This window comes from Aquarana catesbeiana, linkage group LG11 (genome assembly GCF_042186555.1).
Source record: "Aquarana catesbeiana isolate 2022-GZ linkage group LG11, ASM4218655v1, whole genome shotgun sequence".
NCBI lineage: Eukaryota > Metazoa > Chordata > Amphibia > Anura > Ranidae > Aquarana > Aquarana catesbeiana.
The window spans coordinates 241408768-241429677 of NC_133334.1; the positions used below are offsets into that span (position 1 = coordinate 241408768).

The 20910-nt window shown below is 43.2% G+C and overlaps 1 protein-coding gene across 1 annotated transcript in view; it reads left to right on the forward strand.

The window, feature by feature from the left end:
- The window catches only part of LOC141112601 (fatty acyl-CoA hydrolase precursor, medium chain-like), a 78411-nt gene extending 61769 nt beyond the window's left edge, over positions 1-16642 (forward strand). Inside the window, exons 9-13 of the mRNA XM_073605555.1 lie at positions 976-1053; positions 7274-7421; positions 8880-9029; positions 15286-15358; positions 15887-16642. Coding sequence (XP_073461656.1) covers positions 976-1053; positions 7274-7421; positions 8880-9029; positions 15286-15358; positions 15887-16061 — 624 coding nt within the window. The 3' untranslated portion in view covers positions 16062-16642. The remainder of the gene's footprint in view (positions 1-975; positions 1054-7273; positions 7422-8879; positions 9030-15285; positions 15359-15886) is intronic.
- The last annotated feature ends 4268 nt before the right edge of the window (positions 16643-20910 follow it).

Sequence of the window (20910 nt, forward strand, 5' to 3'; positions counted from 1 at the left end):
TGACTGTGCTTCAGCTGTTGGGTGCCTCCTCTGTTTTCAGGGAGAAGGTTCTGGAAAGGAGGCATGACAGAGAGCTGGCGTGACATGGGGTGCATGTGGGAGCCCTGACTAATCCCCAATTAGGATTGGCAGGGGGCAGGCCTCCTATATATATCCATGGTCAGCCTGCTGTGGGAGGAGTTGTCGGCCGGGTGAACTGGATGATGGAGGGAGCCTCTCTTTACACGGTGATAGAGAGGTGTCCTGGAACAGGAGCTGGAAGAGACGGTTGGGAGCACGTCCAGGCAAGTCATTCAGGAGGGATCCAGGCCGGGTGTTGTGAGTGGAAAGCTCTGGAAGAGACATGCCAGGAGTTGGGTGTAAAGCCAGAGGGAGAGACTGTGGGTGTGTCAAGTTGCTGCAGCCAGGAGGGCGGGCAGGATTTGCAATCGAATTTGGTGGGATCAGTAGTCCATCAAGTGCATTTATTCTTCTCAATCAGATCGGTTGCTACCACAAAGGGGTACTGCAGACCATGGCCTGCAAAGGGCTATCAAGAAAAGACACTGGGACTTATTCAGAGTGAGGCCTAGTCATGTGCTAATGGTGTGACAGGAGGCTAAATTTGGACAGTGAAGCAAGTGCTTCAAAGTAGTGTGCTGGAGGAAGTGTGCTGAGGAAAAGACTGTCAAGTTTAGAGTCAACCATCTTTAAATTCTATAAAGAACTATTCATCTTATGGGCATCCCATGTCCCTTTTCCCCAACCAAGTTAATCCCCTAATAAAAACAACAAACAAGAAAGGGACTGTTCAATGACTGAGAAAATGTGCCAAATGGATGTCTGACCAGCAGGGTGAGGATGCTAGAACACATAGAAACCCCATGGGGGCACCGCTACACACAGGAAAATGTTCCCCCCTCCCCATGTTCTTCATGGAGAGGGTTATTATCACATGATATGAGTGTGACTTTTTTGTGTCGGCTTTTGTGGCAGGTTTTCAATATGACGGAAATAACGGAAGGAATGAATAGGGAGTTGGTACAGCGGGCGCTTGATAAACTTTACATGCTGGTGAGTTACGGCAGGGTTCATAAAGTTTTAGCGACACAAAATTCTAATTCTGTAACATTGATTTGATTTAATTTAGTTTATACAGTGGAACCTTGGTTTACAAGTAACGCGGTTAATGAGCGTTTTGAAAGACGAGCAACTTTTCTTTTAAATTCTGACTTGGTTTGCAAGTGTTGTCTCACAAAACGAGCAGAATTCAAGCTAATGGGCGGTGCAGTACTGCATTTGGCCGGAGGTGCGGGGGGCGCCGGGGACACTTGGAATGGTTCGGAGCCGTTCGGAAATACTCGGAATGACTTGGAAATACTCAGAAACACTTGGAAATACTCAGAAACACTTGAAAATACTCCATTCCCGAGTGTCTCCAAGCCTTTCCGAGGCTTTCCAAGTTCAGCCGAGCTGTCCCCAAGTATTTCCGAGGCTCTCCGGCGCCCGCCCACCTCTGGCCACATGCGGTATTGCATGCAATAGAAGTCAATGCGGAACAAATCATGTTCGTTTCCATTGACTTCTATGGAGAAACTCGCTTTGATATGCGAGTGCTTTGGATTGCAAGCATTCTCCTGGAACAGATTATGCACGTAATCCAAGGTTCCACTGTGTTTGCAATTTACTGATTGATTTAGTTGATTTGTTTCTTCATTTATTTATTTATTCTAACTTATTTATTTTTAATTTGTTTCTTAATTTAATGATTTTATTTAACATTGTTCTGTAGTGTCCTATGCAACTACAGGCATACCCCGCTTTAAGTACACTCGCGATTACGGACATATCCGCGAGTGTACATAAAGTGGCTCACAAGTACAGACATTCCCAAGTAGCTGCAGTATGGCCTGGAAGAGGCAGATCTGCCACCTTTAGTTGTCGCTAGTGAAGAGGCAAAGTCCTGAATGCCTGCCAGCCATGCCTGCCAGCCAGCCCAGAGTTGCCCTCCAGCCATGCCCGCCAGCCAGCCCAGAGTTGTCACCTAAAACGTAAATGGATTACTGTACAGTACTATAAACTTAACTCCCTGAGACTCCCACTGCAGCCCATGGCACTCCACTATAGGCCCTGATCCCACCACTACGGCCCCTGACCCCCCAGAAGTGAAAAAAGGTATTACTTCAATTTAAGTACATTTTCAATTTACATACATGCTCTGGTCCCATTGTGTATTTAAAAGGGGGGTATGCCTGTATTCAGGTTCGCACTGGGAGGATAATTATCACACTAATAACAATACATGACATCTACTATGACATCACAAGTCTGTTTAATATGTCTGTTTTACTAAAGATCTATGTTAATTTATTATTTATATAAATACAAATATGTGAAAACATGAATTGCCCACTCTGTCGTCCCCCCCCCCCCCTCCGTCACCTTTCAGATCCAGTGCCACGTTGCGCAGACCACATTGGAGCTGCTGTAAAACAATAATGATAAGCTCACCTGTTCTTCTGTTCTTACCTTCATTGAATTAGGTGAGATCTGACAGTCCAGAGGCTGGAGCATGAAATAAACTGACCAACAAAACCTGATTGGATGTCAGCCGTTGTGGTTATACCAGAAAGTTAGACCTCTATGCACAGCCTGTTCACACCACTGTGTATTTCATACATTTCACCGGCATCACAGCAATTTTTTGATGTATTGTGTTATCATTCATCTCTGTGGAAGACTATTTACAGGTCTACCCATCAGGGTTATAATACTTTTATTAATCATTATTATTTTTTTTTTTTATATTTTATGTGTTTATGTACCTTTACAATTAGAACATAGAGGAAGTCACTGCATGTTTATACAATTTGATCTTCCACTTCCTTTACAAAAATCTTCCTCCAAATAAATATGTTATATATAATAAATGTATTATATATCCTGATCTTACTAACCTTCTGAAATACATTTTTCAAATATTATATCTTATCTCTATTTCCTCTTTTATCTTAAAACAAGTTTGCACTACCTTTCCGACTGCCGAATATATTATTTATTATATTTACATTATTTATTTATTGATATGTATTATTTCTATTATTGTGTATTATTATTTATTGCTTATTATTATGATCAGTATTTTCTATTTTTTATTATTCATTATGTATTATGATTATTATTATCGTTGTTGTCATGGTTATTATTTTTTATTATTCATGTTATTTATTATTATTGTGCTATTATTTATTATTTCTATATATTATTACTATTTATGTTTATTAATTATTTTATATATATATTTTGCCCCACACTATCAGAAAGAAGAGATGCTTGTTCACATGACAACTGTTTAAATAAATAAATATAATATTAATATATATATATATATATATATATATATATATATATATATATATATATATATATATATATATATATATTAATATTATATTTATTTATTTAAACAGTTGTCATGTGAACATGCATCTCTTCTTTCTGATAGTGTGGGGCATAATTACAGGACACTGTGCAGACACACAGTGTGCCTGTATTCAATAGTCTATTCAGCCTGAGGCAAGATATGCAGGCTGTGCTTAAGCAGGGGGTATGTGCCAAAGCCAGGTTGTGATTGGTAGGTAGTATATTCAAGAGGCAGGCTGTGAATTGGGAGTGTTATGCACTGTGATTGGTTGGGGGGTGTGGCAGCTGAACAGACTACCAAATGCATGGCCATCCAAAGGATGAAAACTGACCGCCTAACACAGGTCAACATTTGTACTTTGTGTGGTCAGTTTAGAACAGGGAAGAAAGGTGACTGGCAGGATTAACCAGGTTCTTCAGATGGAAGAAGTACATGAAAATGACAGACTACAGTGCCTTGAAAAAGTATTCATACCCCTTGAAATGTTCCACATTTTGTCATGTTACAACCAAAAACGTAAATGTATTTTATTGGGATTTTATGTGATAGATCAACACAAAGTGGCACATAATTGTTAAGTGTAAGAAAATGATAAATGCTTTTCAAATTTTTTTACAAATAAATATGTGAAAAGTGTGGTGTGCATTTGTATTCAGCCCCTTTACTCTGATACCCCTAACTAAAATCTAGTGGAACCGATTGCCTAATTCACCTAATTATTAAATAGAGTCCAACTGTGTGTAATTTAATCTCAGTTATAAATACAGCTGTTCTGTGAAGCCCTCAGAGGTTTGAAAATGATGTTTTCAAATAAATATGTGAAAAGTGTGGTGTGCATTTGTATGGTTCCCCCCTGAGTCAATACTTTGTAGAACCACCTTTCACTACAATTACAGCTGCAAGTCTTTTTGGGGATGTCTCTACAAGTTTTTCACATCTAGAGAGTGAAATTTTTGCCGATTCTTCTTTGCACAATATCTCAAGCTCTGTCAGATTGGATGGAGAGCGACTATGAAAAGCAATTTTCAATTATTGCCACAGATTCTCAATTTGGATTTAGGTCTAACACATGAATATGCTTTGATCTAAACCATTCCATTGTAGCTCTGGCTGTATGTTTAGGGTCATTGTCCTGCTGGAAGGTGAACCTCCACCCCAGTCTTAAAGGGGTTGTAAAGTTATTTTATTTTTTTTTTTAAAATAACAAACATGTTATACTTACCTTCACTGTGCAGCTCGTTCTGCACAGAGTGGCCCCGAACCTGGTCTTCTGGGGTCCCTCGGCGGCTGTTTCAGCTCCTCCCCGCAAGCATTTACCACCTTCATGCGAGCTCCCTCGCACGGTGGTGAGTGCTTGCGGGCGCGCTCCCGTGATACAGCCGTCGGCTATAGCCGCTCGCTGTATCACTCAGCCCCGCCCCCCGGCGCGCCACGTCATCGGATGTGATTGACAGCAGCGCGAGCCAATGGCTGCGCTGCTTTCAATCCATCCACTGCAGCCAATCAGCGACCAGGCTGAGCTGCAATGAAGCTGACGAGGACGAGGAGCGAAGATTCGAGGCGTCAGGTAAGTAAAACGGGGGGGCTGGGGGCGGCGGTACTGTCAAAAGTTTTTTCACCTTAATGCATAGAAGATAAAGAAAAATTTTTTACCTTTACAACCCCTTTAAGTCTTTTGCAGACTCTAACAGGTTTTCTTCTAAGATTGCCCTGTATTTGGCTCCATCCATCTTCCCATCAACTCTGACTAGCTTCCCTGTATCCGCTGAAGAAAAGCATCCCCACAACATGATGCTGCCACCACCATGTTTCACAGTGGGGATGGTGTGTTTGTGTTGATGTGCAGTGTTAGTTTTCCACTACACATAGTGTTTTGCTTTTAGGCCAAAAAGTTCAATTTTGGTCTCATCTGACCAGAGCACCTTCTTCCACATGTTTGCTGTGTCCCCCACATGGCTTCTCACAAACTGCAAACAGGACTTTGTATGGCTCCCTTTCAAAATGGCTTTCTTCTTGCCACTCTTTCATAAAGGCCAGATTTGTGGAGTGCACGACTAATAGTTGTCCTGTATGTGGACAGGAGGGAAAAATAATTTAAAAGTGGTAATGGCGCTGCTAGTGGATAAGTAGTATGTATATTCGTGCAAAAATAAAATGAATTTTCCATAAATTGTGCACAATGCAATAAGTACATAAACCTCTAACATCAATTGCAAAAATTGTATAAATAACAAAATCCAGTGCACATGATCCGGTATGGACTAAACATTAAATATTAAAATTGTTCCACAGTGCTAATCAATAATATGAATTCATATAAGACATGCAAATTAGATGGGATTCATAAAGTCTATTGGTGAAAACCGTGACTAGAAAATATATATATATATATATATATATATATATATATATATATGTGCATAAAGTCTTTGAGTCTAGTAAATACAAGGTGCTGCAGTTTCCACACAGACGGGAGGTGTTCGTGTATCACTCGTGCTTCCCCCTATGTAATTGCACTCACTAGCTGAATCTCCCCACTCAAGGGGTAGCGCGCATACACAATAGTGTGTGGATCTCCTAGCAGATGCCTCGATCACAACAATACCATGTAGGGATATAAAGAAGCCTCCATAGCGTACTTCCATAAACCATTTTATTTAAAATTAAATATTGCACTTTCAGCAGATAAAAAAACATCAAGCATATAAAAACCAGGAAGTCCAGGGCTCGCTGCGCTCCATGGACCAAAACTGGATGTGAGATAATGACGCTTCCCACTTACACGTTTCGTCATCAAGACGTCATCAGAGTCTTCCACATGAGCTGTGGATCTCTGTAGCTCCTCCAGAGTTACCATGGGCCTTTTGGCTGCTTATCTGATTAATGCTCTCCTTGCCCGGCCTGTCAGTTTAGGTGGCCGGCCATGTCTTGGTAGGTTTCCAGTTGTGTCATACTTTTCCTTTTTCGGATGATGGATTGAACAGTGCTCCGTGAGATGTTCAAGGCTTGGGATATTTTTTTTAACCTAAACCTGCTTTAAACTTCTCCACAACTTTATCATTGACCTGTCTGGTGTGTTCCTTGACCTTTATGATGCTGTTTGTTCACTAAGGTACTCTAACAAACCTCTGAGGGCTTCACAGAACAGCTGTATTTGTACTGAGATTAAATTACACACAGGTGGACTTTATTTACTAATTAGGTGACTTCTGAAGGTAATTAGTTCCACTAGATTTTAGTTAGGGGTATCAGAGTAAAGGGGGCTGAATACAAATGTACACCACATTTTTCACATATTTTTTTGTAAAAAAATGTGAAAACCATTTATCATTTTCCTTCCACTTTACAATTATGTGCCACTTTGTGTTGGTCTATCACATAAAATCCCAATAAAATATTTTTGGTTGTAATATGACAAAATGTGGAAAATTTCAAGGGGTATGAATCCTTTTTAAGACACTGTATGATTGATAAAATACACATACAGGTATGTGAACACACACATAGGAAAAAAAATTATATTTAGAGTAACATACACTTTAAATGTTTCACCATTTAAAATACGGCTTCTTCAGGGGTAGCACAGCATTTAAATGTGACAGTACACTGGTAAAAATCTTTAGAACATAAATATTATGTTGCATGAACCTCCATTTGTGAAAGAACAGAAATCCAATGAATGAAAGGGGCCTGCCAGGGACAGTCTGGGGAGGAAAAGGCTAGATGATGCTTGACATCTTACTGCAAGGAAATGGGGCGGATTCTATCTGACTTGCTGCAGCTTCTAATGCACATTGTTAGGGTTACAGTTTCATATCCTCCTTCTGTGACATCACTGTGCTGATTATAATATATGTCTATCATTTTTAGAGATTGAGCTCTGCTGTGCTCCCTTCTGTCCTGGATGAATACCTCTCTGATGTCAGCGATCCGTTTTCAGTCCGTGATCATTTCCTGGATCTCTGCGGAGACGTTCTGTTCATTGTTCCTGCACGTAGAGTCGCCAACTTTCACCACGGTACGGGGGGGGGGGGGGTATGGGGCTGAGTTGGCACAAATTACTCTTCTTGGATCTTTTGTATTTTGGTGCTGATTATCAGATTGGAATAGATATGACCAGCAAGGAACATTCTCATGAATCTTTCCATCACAGAATCTAAATAAAAACACCCAGTGACCCCTGCCAAACACAAAGTTGAATTAGAAACCACATTAATAGCTGCTTGTCTCTAGATTGTAAGGTCTATATATAAATTATTTGTCGTGCGAATGCCTCAAACATTCACACAGTTGTCACATATTGTATCTAATGTGTGTTTTTTCTGTAATCGTCAGCTCCATCTAGTGGTTATAATGCAGTATTTAGCTGATTGGGGTATTTCAGGAAAATGCTGCATTGTGTTCACTAGATGGAGCTGATGATTATAAGAAATACACATATTTTGGCATTGGCACAGCAAAGTTTTATTTTTGGTTTTTGATTTCGCAGTCTGACAGAAAAGCTAACATTCCAAATCCCATTCCTGTTTGCTGTAACAAAAGACCAGTGAGCAGCAGAGGAGTCTCTGGGTGTGTTCAGCACCACATGGGCCATTGTAGATTGTGTGATCTGAGCCAAGGCTGGACCCACCCAAACGGAGTGATAATAATGAGAAGAGAAGCTGAGGACTGGAGGTTCAGTGCAAGAACTTCTACAGTTCCCATTTTAAGGAAAGGTCTACCAGAGATATTCTATGTTTACTGACAGTGGGGAAGAGGGGAGGGTTGTTGATTGGTCAGACTAATTCAGGTCATCTCATGGATAGGGTCAGCTTCAAAAAAACTTTCTATGATGGGCTCCACTCAATGACTTTGACTAAATTAAAATTCCATGACCTGAGATATGTATATGTAAGTAATTGGCACAGTGGCTTTGCCTAGGCTGAGATGATGTCATCAGTCTGCTGCAGGTAGGCGGAAGCAATTCCTCAGCCCCCCCCCCCCCCCCCCCAGGGATCCAGTCTGCTACAGGTAGGAGGAAGCATTTCCTCAGTCTCCCTCACCCCCCAGTGATCAGACTGCAGCAGCATCCCCTTGCTACTAATTTACATTGTTGCAGTCTCATCACTGAACAACAGTGTGAAGTCACAAATGTCAGATCTGAGCCATACATTTGTGAACACAGCCAAGAACTGTACAGGCACCAGGATTTACATCAAAGTGTCATCTCTAAGCTGACATTTCAGTCCAGGAAGTAGATGGCGACCCTGGGTGATGCCTGAACAAAGATGGTGCCATCCTTCTGGAGAGAAAAGCAGATGAAGGCATTGTTGGGGGAGTACTGTGATCTTCTGTAAAGGTAATAAATATCTGGAAGGGGTTACACGGATATATTACTCAGCGTGTTGCCTTTTATTTCTAATGACAGACAGGTCCACTTTAGGCTGGATTGAGCTCCTTGTGAAGTTGGCCTGACTCTCCATCTCTTATTGAACAGACTCTGGACTTCCTGTCTATTTTTATGAATACCAGCACCGCCCTTCCCTGTTTGATGGAGTCCGGCCGGACTTTGTGAAGGCGGATCACGTGGATGAGATTGTCTACGTGTTTGGAGGTCCCTTCCTGAGAGACGGTGTTCTCTTTGCTGGTAAGCAAAGCTCACAATGCCACCATTGATGGGGATTATTTATGGGGGGATTGGTTTGGCTCAGATGTGGGTATGGGGGGGGGCAAATAACACCCCCCCCCACATGCTGCTGGGTCTGCACTTACCCCATCCACGGTCGCGGCAGTACACTGATCACACATTTCTTACCTGCCCAGCGCCCATACCGGGTGAGATCGCTCCTCCACCACCATTACATGGTTCCTCTGCCCCCACAGGATCCTCACCACTATCACATGGTTCCTCAGCCCCCACGGGATCCTCACCACCATCACATGGTTCCTCAGCCCCCACGGGATCCTCACCACCATCACATGGTTCCTCAGCCCCCACAGGATCCTCACCACCATCACATGGTTCCTCAGCCCCCACGGGATCCTCACCACCATCACATGGTTCCTCAGCCCCCACGGGATCCTCACCACCATCACATGGTTCCTCAGCCCCCACAGAATCCTCACCACCATCTTCAATAACAGAACCCCAGCCAGCAGCAGCCCCAGCGGGGTATTCTCTCATTCACGCACGGCTCCCTGGACTCCTCCATGTTCTCCTGCGTACAACAGAGTGTGCAATGTGGGTGATGGAAGGACCGCCAAGCCCCAGGCATCTTGCTTGAGGGAATGCTTGCCGTAGCAGCTGCACTCGCTCTTCTCCATCCGGTTGGTACACTGCAACTCTGCCTCTGTACTGCATAGTCACCACCAGAGAAAGCACACTCATTGGTTGCCACCAGATCCCCCGCCACCTCCTCCGCTCCTCTACTCCTCCTCTCCGCTCCAACCACCACTGCACACATCACACAAGTGGGTGGGCTCAGGGTGCAGTGGTATGAGCCCCAAGACCATCCTTTTTTTATTTTTCAAAGATTTTATTCAGATTTTTTCAAATAAAGAATGTATAAATAATGAAATCTATTAAATAGTACAGCAAGGGTACAATATCCAAAAGTTTATACAAATATATTGTAAATGCTGAAAAAAAATGTAATTGAAAGCAACTAAATATTTTCGAAATTTGCAATTAAAATAATATACTGTAACATGGAAATCTAATAGATATATTTTATATAACATATAAGTTTAAAACTTTGTTAAAGAAATGAAGTCTAATAAGCTTTGTAAACAAATGAGGATGAGTTTGTCATCCTAAGATTGTAGGTAAATATTACAATGGGTCCAACAGAGACCTTATGTGGCCAAAATAAAAAAATGAAAGGAAAGAGAGAAAGATCATAAGAAAGGAAAAAGGTCAATGATATAAGGTACTTTTTCTATTTTTGAAGTAATTTCAAGTCGAAACAGTTCCAGAACCATCAATTTGATATTTAGTCCATGGATCCCAGGATGTCTCAAATAATTTAACCTTATCATTTAATATGGCTGAAAGATGTTCATTAATCATAATCCAGGACAATTTAGCCTTTAGGATGTCAAAGGGTAGGGTTGTTGTTTTCCAAGATCTGGCTATAGTGATTTTTGCTGCTAAGCCCAACCTTTTTTAAGCCAATTAGAGCCTCTGGCTCTAATGATGTGCTTCAGAAAAAAACCAAAAAAAAAAACATTAGAATCCATGTATCCAGCACCCTTCATGTAGATTAGTGGCCAGGCTCATGGATTCTGGGCCCCTGCGCCCCTAATGAACAGGCTGCCACTGGGTTCACTCTATTGTATTAATCTCCACACTTAAAGTAGTTATAAACCCTTACATATACCCAGTGAAGGGACTGGCCTCATGTGAAACACAGCCATGGAATAAATCATCCTACATAAATTGTACCTGTTTATCTGCAAACTTCTCTTCTCTATATTCCTTCAAAGTCCAGAATTATAAAGCTTGTCTGAGCTGTGAGAAAGCAGGGGCGGGAAGCTGAAATTAAACTCCGCAGAGCTCAGTAAGGAGAGCTCTGAGAGCTGATTGGAGGGAAAGGACACACCCTCCTCTACACATCATGCAGGAACAGAGCTGAGGCTGTCAATCAGCTGGAGCTCTCTCCACTGTCACCATTTTTCTCTTGTCAGAAGTGATGCATACAGATAGCAGAGAAAGGAGGCAGCAGACAGAAATGACACTTAGTGCTCCAGATTGAGACAAGCACACACTATAGAGGGATATGCTTTGTTCATATTTCATATCTGAGGTTTATAACCACTTTAAAATTGTAGTAAACTGCAGTTGATGGACTAAAAACAATCCTCTGCAAAGCAATGTCATAATGTGCTACCCTGTTTCCCCGAAAATAAGACCTAGCGTGATTGTCAGTGATGGCTGCAATATAAGCCCTACCCCCCAAATAAGCCCTACCCTGTTTCCCCGAAAATAAGCCCTACCCTGAAAATAAGACCTACAAGGACTTTAACTAGGGCTTATTTGGGGGGTAGGGCTTATATTGCAGCCATCACCGACAATCACGCTAGGTCTTATTTTCGGGGAAACAGGGTAGTATGCATCGCATACTAGCACATTATAAGAGACTTATCTTAGAATGAAGCCTTCCAGCGTCACGCTGTCACCGCTGAGAGGGCTTCCCCCAGTATTCCTTCTGGGTTTGCGTCCAGCTACATGAGAGGCCAGGGGCGCGATGATGTCACACTCGCACATGCGTGTGAGAGCCGTTGTTTCTGGTATGGGTTCTGAAGGTTTGACACTGTATGCTGGACCTTCAGAGTGCATGCGCCAGTAACGTCACTGGCTGCATGCACTCTAAATATCTCCTAAACGGTGCAAGTTTAGGAGATATTCACAGTACCTACAGATAAGACTTATTGCCTGTAGGTACAAGTGGTAGAACAGAGTTTACTAGCAGTTTAACTTCTAATAATAGAACCTTTACCTCCTCAGGCTGTGAGGCCCCCACTGAGGCTACCCTGTCTCCTGCCTGAACCCAGGGCTGATAACTCAAACTCTGTCTCTGCTGCTAGAGGGAGTTATACCAACAATTAACAAAGTCCTTTGTTTCCTTTCATTTAATTCCAAATCCACCTTTTGTATCCGGGCAGTGTTTTTGAGTGTCCATGACCAGCACTAAACTCAGGCAGGTGACAGGACAGCCTCTGGGGGGGCCTTACAGCCTGAAACAGGGATGGCATGCCTGCTCTGGCAGGAATACTAGCGTATAATAAAAAATCATTCCTGGAAAGCTAAGACTGCACTTCAGTCTTGAATTGTTAATAAAGTGCAGTCTTAGCTTTCCAGGAATGACTTTATTTTTTATTATTCGCCACTATTCTCTCCCTGCCGCAGCAGGCATGCCATCCCCGTTTCAGGCTGTAAGACCTCCCAGAGGCTGTCCTGTCGCCTGCCTGAGTTTAGTTCATGGACACTCAAAAACACTGTCCAGATACAAAAGGTGGATTTGGGATTAAATGAAAGGAAACAAAGGACTTTGTTAATTGTTGGTATAACTCCCTCTAGCAGCCCAGACAGAGTTTGAGTTATCAGCCCTGGGTTCAGGTAGGAGACAGGGCAGCCTGCTCCGGCAGGGAGAGAATACTAGTGAATAATAAAAAAATAAAGTAATTCCTGGAAAGCTAAGACTGCACTTTATTAACAATTCAAGACTGAAGAGTCAAATTATTACAAAGGTAAGTAAGACATAAAAAAATACCTTAATAAAAAAATAAATAGAATAAATAAACAGGAGACCAAATAAATGAATTAACGAAATAATAAATAAATAAATAAACAAATGCCCACTTGTGACCAGTTAATGTGTTTAAAGCCTGTTTTTTTTTTCCCCTCTACAACTTAAAAAATTAAACATCTACCTTTGTCATTTTTCTTGACATTAGTTAACAAACCTTACAGACCATTACCCTAGGTTTACACTTATGCCTTTTTGAGTGTGTTTTGCACAGTCCATTTAACATGGGGTCCTATGGATCTAGTTCACATCTATGCATTTTGAGCCGGTGCATTTTTTGGAAAGGGTCAAGGACTTTTTTTTTCTTTGATAGATTGCTCTTTGCATGTAATAGACTTCAATGACCCCACACCAAACATTTGTGGGGTTTTTTTGACTAATAGGAAAGTATGACAGTTCTGTTCATGTAGTACGACTTAGATGCAACTTTACACTCTCTGGCACTCAAGTAGCATCAAAGTCGCATCGAAGTAGAGCAGGGTGTCCGAAGTTGCATGTTAGGGATAGAGTTAAGGGCTATTATTAGGGTTAAGTGTTAGGATTAGGGGCTAGGGTTAAATGTTAATGCCGCGTACACACGATCGGAATTTCCGTTGGAAAAATTCCACTCAAGCTCCGTCGGAATTCCACTCAAGCTTGGCTTGCATACACAGTTACACAAAAGTTCGCTGAACTTTCGACCGTCAAGAACGCGATGTACAACACTACGACGAGCCGAGAAAATGCTGAGAAAATGAAGTTCAATGTTTCTGAGCATGCCTCGAATTGTTTCCGAGGATGCGTAGGAATTTTGCGCGTTGAAATTTCTGATTTCGGAACTTTTTCGTCCGATGGAGCATACACACGGTTGCATTTTGCGACCAAAAGCTCTCATCAGTCTTTTGCTGGCCAATTTCTGATCGTGTGTACAGGGCTTTAGGGTGAAGGGCTAGAGTTAGGGTTAAGGGCTAGGGATAGAGGTTAGGGTTACATGCTAGCGTTAGGGGCTATAGTTAGGGTTAAGGGCTAGCATTAGGGTTAAATGTTAGGGTTAAGGGCTAGAGTTAAATGTTAGTGTTAAGGGTTAGGGTTAGGTTAAATGTTAGGGTCAAAGGTTAGGGTTAGGGGTGGAGGGCTATGTTTAAATGTTAGGTTAGATGTTAGGGGCTAGCCCTAACCCTAACATTCATCCCCAACATCTAACCCTAGCCCTTAACTCTAACATTTAACCCTAACTATAGCCCAGACCCCCAACATTTAACCCTAACATTTAACCCTAACGATAGCCCTTAACCCTAACATTTAATCCCAACCCTAGTCCTTAACCCTAACATTTAATCCTAATCCTAAACCATAGCCCTAGCCCTTACCCTACCATGTATCTTTGGACACATAAAGGTTCCTGCACTCACTGTTGTGACTTTGATGCCTCTTGAGTGCCAGAGAGTGTAAAGTCACATCAAAGTCACACTACTTGAACAGAACTGTCATACTTTCATATTAGCCAAAACAAAAAAACACAAAATAAAATGCATCAAAAATGCATGTTCAAAACCACAAAACGTGTAGGAAAACACATTTACCACAACCTGTATAGATGTGAACCTAGCCTTGTTGGGTGGGGAAGCTTTTAAACAAAATGTTTCCACCCTTTTACCTTCCCCTTCCCCCACTAAGCTCATAGAAATTGTCCTCCCTTTTCAGAGCTGCATAACTACCTAGATCTGGCACCAAGTCAAGCTAGGTACCGCCACAACATTCACCTCTGGCCAGTCAGGTCTCTTTTTCCACTGACTGGGCATTACCCGAAAGACAAGAGAAGTCTCCCTAGAAGACTATGAGGCTCTACCGCTCACACATAGGCAATAGGAAGAGACGCGGCCAGTTGAAGGGAAACATTTTGGTAATATGTGGTTGGAGGAAGAACGAAGTAGGTGTGCAGCTGAAAAGAGGATAGGATGGGTTAGAAAAGATGTGGCAAAGAGGGTAGGAAAGTGGCGGCTGGTGGTATATTTTTTGGTAAACAATCCATCTGCTGCCACAGCTCCCCCCCTCCTGATCGGTCGGGTCGGTCACCTCCCTTCTCCTTCCAGGCGACCAATAGGATCGCTTCTCCTCTCAAGCCAATCGGGTGACGGGTCTCAGGACCCACTTCCGGACTGGCTGAGAGGAGAATCAGGAAGACAATAGCGAAAATTAATTCACTATTGACACACAACTGTGTGGGCTCCAGGTGCAGTGCTCTGCGCCCCGAGCCCACCCTTTTTTGAAGCCTATTAGAGCCTCTGGCTCTAATCATGTGCTTCAAAAAATAAAACCCCCATTGGAATCCATGCGTTTGGTGCCCTGTATGTAGATTAGGGGGCGGGATGCATGGATGGGGGGGTGGCGCCCGTGCACCCTGCATTACGAGCCCCAACTGTTTCAAAGGTTCCTTATTCTTTAGGTTTGATGCCCACTCCCATATCTGCTCTCTGTAATCCCAGTCTGACCTGCCAGCTATAGCTTAGTATACGGTGCACATCGTCTTTTTTTTTTTTTAAAGTCTTCAGATCTCCAAAATTTCCTTTAAAGTGTATCCAGTCAATAAAATGGTTGTGTTGTTTTCTTGCCAAGGTGATGCAACGAATGAAGAGAAGGTCCTCTCCAGAACCATCATGAGATACTGGGCCAACTTTGCATGGAATGGGTAAGAAGACTTTGTGGTCCTTCCTGCACAGAATCAATAATGTTAACTGGTAGATCCTAAATAGGAGGAGGACAAGGCAGCAGATCCAACACAGGTCTTCTCTGAGAACTTTATAGGACATTAACGATCTACAAATCCTATAAAAATATCACTAAATTGGGACATTCTCACAGTAAGGGCCTTATTATCCAAAAATGTAACCAATCTAATTCTCTCTAGAATTGTTACATTGTATGTCTTGTTACAATGACCTATGTATTTCCTATGCGCCTTAGCTTCATCTAGTGGCCATATTGCATTATTTTACTACTGCCTATCACAAAAGGACATTCATTCAGAAGAGAAAACAGCCTAAAGAACATTGTTTTTGCCCAATTCGCACAGAATGATTGTGCTGATTCGCCGAACAAATGGCTAAGAGATTTTTTTTTATTATAAATAGACCTCTAAGAGTCAGACAGATCATGAGACACAAATGCCTTTAATGTGATGCTCTGTACTAAAATGTGAATAATTTATTTCTGGCAGGGACCCCAATGGACCGGGTCTGGTAGAGTGGCCTCTGTATGACACAAAGGAACAATATTTGGAAATTAACTTGAAGCAGAAAACATCCGCTCGGCTAAGGGAGGACAAGTTCCAATTCTGGAGCAAGATCCTTTCTGGAACGTTGGAGGAGAGAGGGGAGCACACTGAGCTGTAGACCTCCATCCATTCTCAATATGTCGCTCTCATTCTCTCTTTCCATCTCCCCATCTTCCCCTTTATGACCCCCAAGATGAAGGAACCCACATTCACTTTACATTTTCATCTCCCTCCATTTCTTCCTCTATCTCTTCTGCTCTCTCTTCTGGCCTCCTCTCCCTCCATCTATTTCCTTTCTAGTTTTAGGTTCTAGGTCTCTTTTTTCCTTTCTAGTTCCTTTCTGGAACGTTGGAGGAGAAAGGGGAGCACACTGAACTGTAGACCTCCATCCATTCTCAATATGTCGCTCTCATTCTCTCTTTCCATCTCCCCATCTTCCCCTTTATGACCCCCAAGATGAAGGAACCCACATTCACTTTACATTTTCATCTCCCTCCATTTCTTCCTCTATCTATTCTGCCCTCTCTTCTGGCCTCCTCTCCCTCCATCTATCTCTTGATGTTCTTCCCTTCCATCTTCTCACTCTCTCCATCTGTCTTTTTTCTACCACCTTCTTCCAACAACATGTTCATATTTTGCCTTGACCCCCCCACCCATCAACACTCCCCTTCAATTAAAAATAAAATCTTTTTGTTTTCACCATATACCTTTTTTTTAGACCTAGTGATATCATCACTGGGTCTCTGTGCTTCTTCATGCAATGCAGTCAAATTATGGCTGGTGGGAGGGGCTCGTAGGGTGCTGTACATAGATAGGTGGGGACAGACAAAGGTGGGTGAGGACAGAAAAAGGTAGGTGGGGACAGAACAAAAGTGGGAGGAGACATACAAAGTTGAGTGGGGACAGAAAAAAGTTGCAGAGTAGATACAAAGGTGGGTGGGGCATACAAAATGGTTGAGGACAGACAGAAGTGGGTGGGGACAAAAAAAGGTGGTACTGATTGCTGCATTGAAGATAATTGAAATGATGATGCTGATAAGATGAGGTTGATGGTGATGATAGAATGATGAAGATGATGATAAAATGATGATGTGATAATAATAATGCTGATATGATATTGATGAAAATCATGATGTTGTTGATGATATTGATGATAATATGATGATGATGATATTGATGAAGATGATGATGTTGATGACAATTATATAATGAGGATATGATGATGATTGATGCTGTGGACAATGATATGAATGGTGATATGATGATATTGATGAAGATGATTATGATGATGATATTGATGATGATTACTATTACTGTTTTTATTCATGCTAAAATTGGGAATGTTTCTGTTGGTCAATAATTTTGCTTTCCCAGTCTCAGGCGTATGCAGATATTTGTGATGTCTGCCAATGATCAAGCATGATATGTAAGAATTTGGCGGGAAATTAGATCTTCATCACTTGAAGCAGCGCCAGCCCTGTCCACTTTAACAGATCAGCAGCAAAACTGAGACAGGATAATATTTTTAAAGATCTGAACCACTTGGCCATTATCTACTAAAAACCTCAAACATTTTTTAGAGCAGATATAAATACAAATATTCAGGCTCCTGTGTCCCATGGCTTCCTGTTTTCCAGTATCCAGATCCAGACTGGGAAGTACAAATATTTTCTGTGATCAATGGGAACATGTGATACTGACTTCCAGATAGACTGAGGACATCTTTTGGTGGAGAATAGGTACTGTGGGGGAGGAAGGGGGGTCCAAATAGCTGAGTAAGTAAGCTGCTTTTTTTCCGTTATGTCCAGCTGCTCTAAGAGGGACTTGTATCAGGTCTTGTTCCAAGAAGCCATGGCTGCCTGCAAGGGGGCACATCCCACCCCTGGTTGGGCCTCGGCAGTGGGGAGGTACAGCGTATATGTAAGCCAACGCAGCATGCCTGGGCAGCAAGACTGGTGTTGTTCCCAGGTTGATGAGCTGTTCCAATATCCTTCCGTGGTGAACCTTAGATAAGGTACACCCCCCAACTTTTAGAGATGGGAATGAGGGACACCTATCAGCAAAAGTATGCAGGCATAGGACACACCCCTTGTCACGCCCCCTTAAAGGAGAACTGTACAAAAAAATAAAAGTTTGGTTCAACTCAAGAGTGCTTTTTTACCACTACTCTTCCTTTATATTGGCTTTTGGAATTTACAAATGCAGCAATTTAGAAATCAGATGAAAGGTTTAGCACTGTAAAACCCTTTTTCATAGATAAAAAGTGCATTTTTTATACATCTATATAGATCAGACCAAAATGAGGGACAAATGAGGAGGAATGAGGGACAGAGGGACATTGCTCCATATCAGGGAGAGTCCCTCGAAATCAGGGACAGTTGGGAGCTATAGATAGGGTACAATGCACCAGCCATTTTCTTGGTGTCACAGGATCCTTGTAGGGTTCTACCATCACTGTGGCTCCTTGTAGCTTCCTGTGGGCTCCCACTGGCAGAGACCAGATTACCCCTTGCAGCGATTCCAAAACTAACTTTTGCTTGAGGAGGGTACGGACCACCCCTACTTATTCAGGTCGCCTCTTAGTAGCTCTGTGTTCTGCCACAAAAGACTGAAGTACTCTGAGCCATACTGCTCACACGCAGCCACATGCCTGCCGGCCTGAATGCTTGTATTTGTCCAACAGGCGGGGCAGATTAATGTCCTTCAAGACATTCTTACCTAGCACCACGGGCACTGAGGAATTAACTGGGCTGCGGGTCATGACTAGGGATGAGCTTTGAGTTCGAGTCGAACCCATGTTCGAGTCGAACATCGCCTGTTCGACCGTTCGTTGAATTGCGAACAATATGGGTCGTTCGCGCCAAATTCAAGTGGCGCGTCACGGCCCATAATTCACTGCGGCTTCGCAGTGCATTGCTGGCTGATGATTGGCCAAGCATGCACTATGACCCGCATGCTTGGCCAATCACAGCGCCGTGTGTACAGAGAGCCGTAATTGGCCAATGCCAGGGTGGGCTCAGGGGGTTTAGTACAAGCCCCACACTATATAAGGCCACCTGCGTGGCGGCCTTGTGTAGTGTGTTGCGGCGGCGGAAAGAGATAGAGAGACAGTGTCATTTGATTTAAGTTATATAGAGTAGGCAGGTCGAGTCAGTTAGCTGCACTTACAGTGTATTGTGTATATATATGCATCCCAGGTGTTGTGTGTGTGTGTGTATATACAGTTTCGCTAGATCCGTTCCTGTTATTCTATTCCTAATATACTGGCAGGCAGGTGTTTTTACAGTATGTACTGTGTACCCTGCACAGTTGCACCTACAGTATAGCTACCTGAAGACAAGTGCTTGTGTTCTTCTGATCCTATTAATAGCACTGGCAGGCTCTTGAAATATTTACAGTTAGTGTACTGTGTACCCTGCACAGTTGCACCTATAGCTACCTGAAGACAAGTACTTGTGTGCTTCTTCTGATCCTATTAATAGCATAGGCAGGCTCTTGAAGTATTTACAGTTAGTGTACTGTGTACCCTGCACAGTTGCACCTATCGCTACCTGAAGGCAAGTGCTGGTGTGCTTCTTCTGATCCTATTAATACCACAGGCAGGCATTCTGCTAGCTGCTGTATAATCTGTGTGTGTATATATATATATATATATATATATATATATATATATATATATATACCGTATTTATTGGCTTATAACACACACCGGCGTATAACACGCACCCCAATTTAGGAGGGAATTTTAAGGAAAAAAAAACTTTTAGGAGGGAAGTTGAAGGGAAAAAACTTACATTTAAATGCCCATCATTGCAGCCTTCTCAGTGCAGCCTTGCCCCAGTGCAGCCTTCTCAGTGCAGCCTTGCCCCAGTGCAGCCTTGCCAGTGCAGCCATATCAGTGCAGCCATGTCAGTGCAGCCATGTCAGTGCAGCCTTCCCCAGTGTCCATTGCAGCCTTGCCTTAGTGCAGCCTTGCCCCAGTGCAGCCTTGCCCCAGTCCAGCCTTGCCCCAGTGCAGCCTTGCAGCTCGCTGAGCTTCAAAATCGCCGACCACGATTTGAAAATAGCGCTGAAATACACAGAGCCGGTCCTCGGCTCTTCTCGGCGGCTCTCGTTCACTTTCGGCTCCACTCGGGATGGGCATGACGGTGAGCGGAGCTATCCGAACCTAGCCGAGTACACTCGGCTAGGTTCGGGCGGCGCTCGAGTGAAGCCGAAAGTGGCCGAGAAGAGCCGAGGACCGGCACTGTGTATTTCGGCGGCGGCGGCGCCATTTTCAAATCGCGGTCAGCGATTTTTTAGATCTGACAGGTCAGGATCGCAGGGGATCGGCGTATAACACGCACCCGCAATTTTCCCCTGATTTTAAGGGGAAGAAAGTGCGTGTTATACGCAGATAAATACGGTATATATATATATACATCCCAGTTTTGTGCAGCTACATCCCACTGCAGTGCAGGCCATTAGTATGTCTGGAAGGCCAACAAGGAGAGGCAGACAGTCACAAGCCAATAAAAGAGGGCAAGCAGGCTCTGTGTCTAGAGGCAACAGTGCTGGTCGTGGAGACGGTGCATCCTCATCAGCACGTGGCCGTGGGACACGCTTGTCCTTTTTTTCGGCAGCTGGCCGTGTTGAGCCCCAACATGCCGAAGACTTGGTAGAGTGGATGACCAAGCCGTCCTCATCCTCCTCATCCCCTCTCACCCAGGCTCAGGGTACGTTGTCTGGCAAAGCAGCTGCCAACGTGGCCTCTTCCCTCGGCTCAATGGCATCAGTCACTCCTTCCCTAGTCCCACCATGTCCTCCTGAGGAGTCCCCCGAACTGTTTGACCACAGTGTTGGGTACATGCTCCAGGAGGATGCCCAGCGTTTTGAAGGCTCCGATGATGGTACTCAGCTAGAGAAAGGCAGTAACGTGAGCCCAGACAGAGGGGGTGCCCAAGAAGGACAACAATCTGGCAGTCATG